General features: G+C 44.7%; 1 protein-coding gene across 2 annotated transcripts in view; it reads left to right on the top strand.

Annotated features, from left to right (window-relative positions):
* The first annotated feature begins 302 nt into the window (after window positions 1-302).
* Window positions 303-6,381, top strand: part of IL2RA (interleukin 2 receptor subunit alpha) — a 51,643-nt gene continuing 45,564 nt past the window's right edge. The window contains exon 1 of one of the 2 annotated variants that reach the window (XM_077944870.1): window positions 303-612. In XM_077944870.1, the coding sequence (XP_077800996.1) occupies window positions 549-612 (64 nt within the window). In that variant the 5' untranslated portion in view covers window positions 303-548. 2 annotated transcript variants of the gene reach the window in all.

Here is a 6,381-nt window from a genome sequence, read left to right as displayed (position 1 = left end):
ATCCCGGGTGGTCCCTGCTGACTCCTCAGGACGTTACAGCCCTGGGGGAGGACTCAGCTTAGGAAGTGCTGGGTGAGACCACTGCCAAGAAGTGCTTGCTCACCCTACCTTCAACGGCAGGGGAATCTCCCTCTCCTTTTATGGGTGTAGCTGAAGAAAGGATTCATAAATGAAGTTCAATCCTTCTCATCAACCCCAGCCCACACCTCCAGCAATTGAACTTGAAAAAAAAAAAACCTGGTTTGAAAAATTACCGCAAACTATATTGTCATCAAAAAAAAAAAAAAAAAAAAACACTTCCTATATTTGAGATGAGAGAAGACAGTGCTAGGCAGTTTCCTGGCTGAACGCACCAGCCCAATACTTAAAGAGAGCAACTCCTGACTCCGATAGAGACTGGATGGGCCCACAAGGGTGACAGTCCAGGCGGACCCATCTTCCCATCCCACATCCTCCAGCGCGATGCCAAAAAGAGGCTGACGGCAACGGGGCCTTCTGCAGAGAAAGACCTCTCTTCGCTGTCCCGGCAGGTCCCAAGGGCCAGGAAGATGGATCCATACCTGCTCATGTGGGGACTGCTCACGTTCATCACGGTGCCTGGCTGCCAGGCAGGTAAGGGCCTGTGGGTGCCTCCGGAATTCCAGGAAGGCTGATGGGCCTCCCTCTCCCGAGCCACAGAGCCAGAGGGAGTCCCCAGGTAGATGGTTCCAAGAAGGGAGTTGAATCTTGGGTTCCACCTCTTGCCCGTGACCCACGGGGACCCCAGTTTATGCCTCAGTGTTCCTTCGTCCGTCAAGAGAGCCTGAAATAGCATTAGGTTCTCCTGTCCTTCTCAGTCCTTGACGATTAATTCTGGGAAGAATGGTGTGGCATGATATTTGGGATACTTGGATGTTAACAGGGCCCCGATGAGCAGGTTCCTCAAGAAATTATCTTTTATTCTTCGGTGAATTTCCTTTCTTCTCTGCACTCCCACCCCCCAGCTAAGAAGCTATCAGGAAGCTCTTTAAGTTCAGGTTAATTTGCTGGAGACATCAGTACTCATATATCAAACACTGGGATAATTTAAGATCTCAAAAAAGTTTAGCTTCAAGGTTGTATTCATTGCTTTTACTGCCTCAGGAAATAATACCTAGGAATTTCCTTACAAGTGCAACTTTACAGAAATTTTTAAAAATATGCATACTCTCTTTTAGAACATTACTACTTCTCATAATACTATATATATACATGATATGTATGTGTATATGTGTTTATATATGCAAATTTTAAATTTCATTCCTTCTTTCAAATGGATTTTCTCAAATTTTTTTTTTGACACTGTCTCCGTCAGCCAGACTGGAGTGCAGTGGCGCGATATTGGCTTACTGCAACCTTCGCCTCCCAGGCTTAGCAATCCTCCCACCTCAGCCTCCTGAGTAGCTGGGACTATAGGCACAAGCTACCACACCTGGTTAATTTATTTTTTTGTAGAGATGGGATTTTGCCATGTTGCCCAAGCTGGTCTTGAACTCCTGGGCTCAAGAGATCCACTCACCTTGGCCTCCCATAGTGCTGGTATTACAGGCATGAACCACCGTGCCTGGCCAAGACTTTTTTTTAAAAGAAATAAAAAACCACCAACTTCTACCTCAAACCACTCTTCCTAATTGAGTGTGAATTTTCTAATAATGTCTTCCCTTTGCTTACTCAGGAAGACAGATAAGAAAGTTTATAGTTTTTTTTGAAAGTCTACAATGACAACAAGTAGAATGCCAACTGGCTGCAGAAATAATTTATTAAGAAATGAAGCATGATGATGCATTTAAGGAGTCTGCTTTCTTGTTTAGGGGAAGTGGCCAAGTCATGCTGGGCTGTGTGCTGGCCCAGATGTAGGAATGTCTTTAAAGAGGAAATTTTATTTACTTATTATATATTTTTCATTTTATTTTTATTTTTTGAGACGGAATCTCGCTCTGTCGCCCAGGCTGGCGTGCAGTGGCATGATCTCAGCTCACTGCAACCTCTGCCTCATGGGCTTAAGCAATTCTCCTGCCTCAGCCTCCTGAATAGCTGGGATTACAGGTGTGTGCAAACATGACCAGCTAATTTTTGTATTTTTAGTAGAGATGGGGTTTCACCATGTTGGTCAGGCTGGTCTCAAACTCCTGACCTTGTGGTCCACCGGCCACAGCCTCCCAAAGTGCTGGGATTACAGGTGTGAGCCACCATGCCTGGCCTATATTTTTTATTTTAATAGGTTTTTGGAGGACAGGTGGTGTTTGGTTACATGAATACGTTTTTTAGTGGTGATTCGTGAGATTTTGGTGCACCCACCACTGAAGCACGTATGCTGTACCCAATGCATAGTCTCTTATCCCTCACCCACCTCCCACCCTTTCCCCTGAGTCCTCAGAGCCCATTGTGTCGTTCTTATAACAAGGGTATACTTTTAGGAAGGTTTTCAATGTGATTTCTATGTCCACAGGGTCTTTGCTAACTCAGTCCAAGCCAAGAACAGCAAAATCTTGACAATTAATCATGCTCTGCCTCTGGAAGACACATTTCAAGTAAACTCGGGTTATTTCTAGCCATTGGTGACTTATCCAAGGGTCTGAGTGGTCTTGGTGGGAGGAGGGGAAGTAGAGTCCCATAAGGACTCTTTCACACCATTCTCAACATCTATCCATACACCATCTGCCTCTCAACACTATAGGGAATACAAAAATGAGCAAGACATAGCCCTGACACTTAAGCAATTTATAACCAGGTGAGGAGGAGAAAAGCATAGATATAAATACAGTAATACCAGTCAGAGTGTGGTAAGATCTACGGAGCCTGGGGCTATCAGAGAAGGCTTCATGAGGGTGACATGTAAAGGGAGCCCCAAGGGACCAGTAAATTTCCATCAATGAGATTCCGGGGAGAGAGGCCCCTATAAGCCAAAACATAGGAGCGCCTTAGGGAGCAGCAGGTGGTCCACTGTGCTCCTACCCTGGACAGGGAGGGTGGGGATATGGGAAATTCAAACTGGAAAGTTAGGACGAGGTAAAATGAATCATCTAAGGCATTAGGCATTTTTAGTCTCTATATTACTGGGCCCTGGGATGTGGTCAGAAAGAGAATTCTCCTAGTTATAACTTCTTAACTTCACTTAGTAGGTGATAAAGAACTACAAGAAAATTTAAAACTACCATTTAGAAAGTAACTTCTATGTGCCAGATGTGTGTCTTATTGTAATCTTCCTAGCCACTTTGCAGTATGGATGTCATGAACCCGTAGATGAAGAAGAACCCAAAACTCAGACTCGCACAGGCAGTGACAGTGCCAGGGTTTGAACCTGGTCTCCCTGGATTGTTCTGTTTCTGTTTATTGCAAACAGGGTCAGAGCTTTATGGAGATGAGGTTGGCATAGAGTGGAGGGAGATCAGGTGCACACAGACAGGTCATGAGGCTCTTAAAATTGTCCAATCACGAGGCAAACGAGGACCCAGTGGCCAAAGACAATGACATGGGTCGAGTTTCTGGAATCAACAGGAATTCTCTGGCATCACTCCAGGGTAAGAAACCATTTCATCACAGACTTTTTTTCTCCAAGAGGAACTCCAGTCTTGAAACAAATCAGACTTTTTATTCCTCAGGGTGAGAGTTCTCTAATGAAATCAGACTGTCAACAGATGCAATTTCTAGCTGATTCATAAGGGCAGATTTTCATTCTGAAAATTTCCAAAGCTACCATTTAACATGGCAAGGGTTTATGAGGACGTATTAGTCAACTTGAGTGTTTTTAGTCTCTATATTACTGGGCCCTGGGATGTGGTCAGAAAGAAAATTCTCCTGGTATTACCAATATGGCACGTTATTGAAGGCACCTTTCTCAGAACTGTGGAAATTCTGAGAGCTTATGTGTCCCTTGATCATCTTTCTTTCATTCTAGGAATTCTGTGATCAAATCTTTATCCTCTAGACTCAAAAATAATTCTTTAAAAAAACAGTGCGGAAACCCATTGAGATCATGTGTTTGTGTAATTATCCCTTCTTGTAAAGACAACTGCCCACAATGGAATTTCCCATCTTCGCCTTTGTCAGTCAAACACAAAATGTTTAACCCTTCACATTTAATCTTTCAACTTCTTGAGATCCCAAAGTATTATTGCTACTGTTACTTCTTCATTCATCTTCAAGACATGCCTTGAGGCTGGAAGGGCTTTTCCTAAACATTGGGAGCGCTTCATGAGGCAGTTGCTACTTCCCTTAAAACAGCATGCCTTAAACAGACAGTTTGATAAATCACCTGGGCGTATGCTTCATTTTAGATGGGAGAATTGAAAAAGAAAAAAATTGACTTCGCAATTCTGCACCAAAAGAATGAGTTTCACGAATGCATCAGTTAGAGGTGCTAATATAGAATGGTTGGTGGGCTCTATAACTCCTCCATCCCACTCCCCTGATAGAGAAGTATTCCTAGGCTGGTTTTTGCCTAAAGGCTTGGGTATTCTGAATACTTCTTTGTGATTTTTTTTTTTTTTTCTTTTTGAGACAGGGTCTCACTCTGTCACCCAGGCTGGAGTGCAGTGGCGAGCTATTGGCTCGCTGCAACCTCTGCCTCCCGGGTTCAAGCGATCCTCCTGCCTCAGCCTCCCCAAGTAGCTGGGATTACAAGCATGTGCCACCACGCCTGGCTCATTTTTGTATTTTTAGTAGAGACGGGGTTTGACCAAGTTGGCCAGGCTGGTCTCGAACTCCTGACCTCAGATGATCTGCCCGCCTCGGCCTCCCAAAGTGCTGGGATTACAGGCATGAGCCACCATGCCCAGTACTCTTTGTGATTTTTTGTTGTTGGAGTCATTCCTCTGCTAGTGATGGGCACCATCAAGGCAGGCAGTCCCTCAATGTGGTGGCTGTTCCGGCTCCTTCCCCGCTCCTCTTCTTGCCCAAGGATGAGCAGAAACTTTACAGATAAGGAGAGAATTCCCTCAGGAAATGAGGCATGTTGCCTGAGGTCACAGGGAATAGAATTAGCAGGAAGATAAACCTTGCAGGAATCAGAAAGTGGGCCAAAGCACTGAGGAGAGGACACCGGGAGGGCGTGAGTTTTTGACAGATTTCTCTCTGTAAAATGAGGAGGTCACCCAGGGATCTTGAAACTCCCTTCCAGTTCCTTCACTCTATGTCAAGAATTACAGAAAGGAAATAAAATAAGCTCTGCTTAAAAGGCATTTTCAAGCTGGGGAACTTTGGGATGAAAAAGTTTCCCAAATGAAGACATACTGGCAGGGTCAGGGTTGAGCGACTGTAGTGTGTCAATGCACCAAAGCCTGATGTCTCCTTGTGGGTTATTTCCAGCTCTGAAGAAGTACTGCCTGGCAGCCAGCATGACCCATTGCTTTTGTAATTGCTGCAGCTGCAGGTGTCAAGGCAAAAACTCCACTCACTCAATTCTCAAAATCTATCCAATACCTTTTATGCCCCCTTTCAATACTATAGGAAATGTAAAAATGAGCAAGACATAGTCCTGATCCTTAAGAGAGTCGTAAGCTGGTGAGGAGAAAGGCATGTATATAATCATAGTAACACAAGTCATATGTGGTAAGATCTACTGAGCGTGGGGCTATCAGAGAAGGCTTCATGAGGGTGACATGGAAAAGGAGTCCTGAGGGACTGGTACATTTCCATCAGTGAGATTCCAGGGACAGAGGCCACAAGACACAGGGCAGCAGGTGATCCACTGTGCTCCTACCCTGGACGGGGTGGAGGGGGGAGGGCGGTATCCTCTGCTGTTTGTTTGCTTGTGTAGGAATTTTCCCCTCAAACAATGTCCTTGTCTCCCATTGGAGAAGTTTTACATGAGTAGGAACCCGTCTCTCTTCTCTATTCCAGGCCGTTCCCTGAGAGAAGAGAAAAGGAAATCTTTTTTTATTTGGACAGTCTCACTCTGTCACCCAGGCTAGAGTGCAGTGGTGCAATCTCAGCTCACTGCAACCTTCACCTCCTGGGTTCAAGCGATTCTCCCGCCTGTCTCTTGAGTAGCTGGGATTACAGGCGTACACCACCATGCCTGGCTCATTTTTTGTAATTTTAGTAGAGATGGGGTTTTTGCTATGTTACATAGGCTGGTCTTGAACTCTGAACCTCAAGTCATCCACCTGCATGGGCCTCCCAAAGTGCTGGGATTATAGGCATGAGCCACTGTGCCCAGTGGAAAAGAGAATCTTAATTCAGTTGATTACTTCTAAAAATGATAAGACATTCTTCACTGAAAGAGTTCACATAGAAGCTGAACTTGAATCCAGCCCTCTTAAATTTCAGTTCAATATTCCCTGCACATCTGCAATCTATACATGAATTCTCAGTGGTATTCCTTCATCCATCCATTCATGCATAAGGATTACAGAGATGAAG

The sequence above is a fragment of the Macaca mulatta genome, chromosome 9, assembly GCF_049350105.2.
Source record: "Macaca mulatta isolate MMU2019108-1 chromosome 9, T2T-MMU8v2.0, whole genome shotgun sequence".
Taxonomy (NCBI): domain Eukaryota; kingdom Metazoa; phylum Chordata; class Mammalia; order Primates; family Cercopithecidae; genus Macaca; species Macaca mulatta.
The sequence above is the reverse complement of the archived record's forward strand: the minus strand, read 5'-3'. Positions and strand labels throughout refer to the sequence as shown.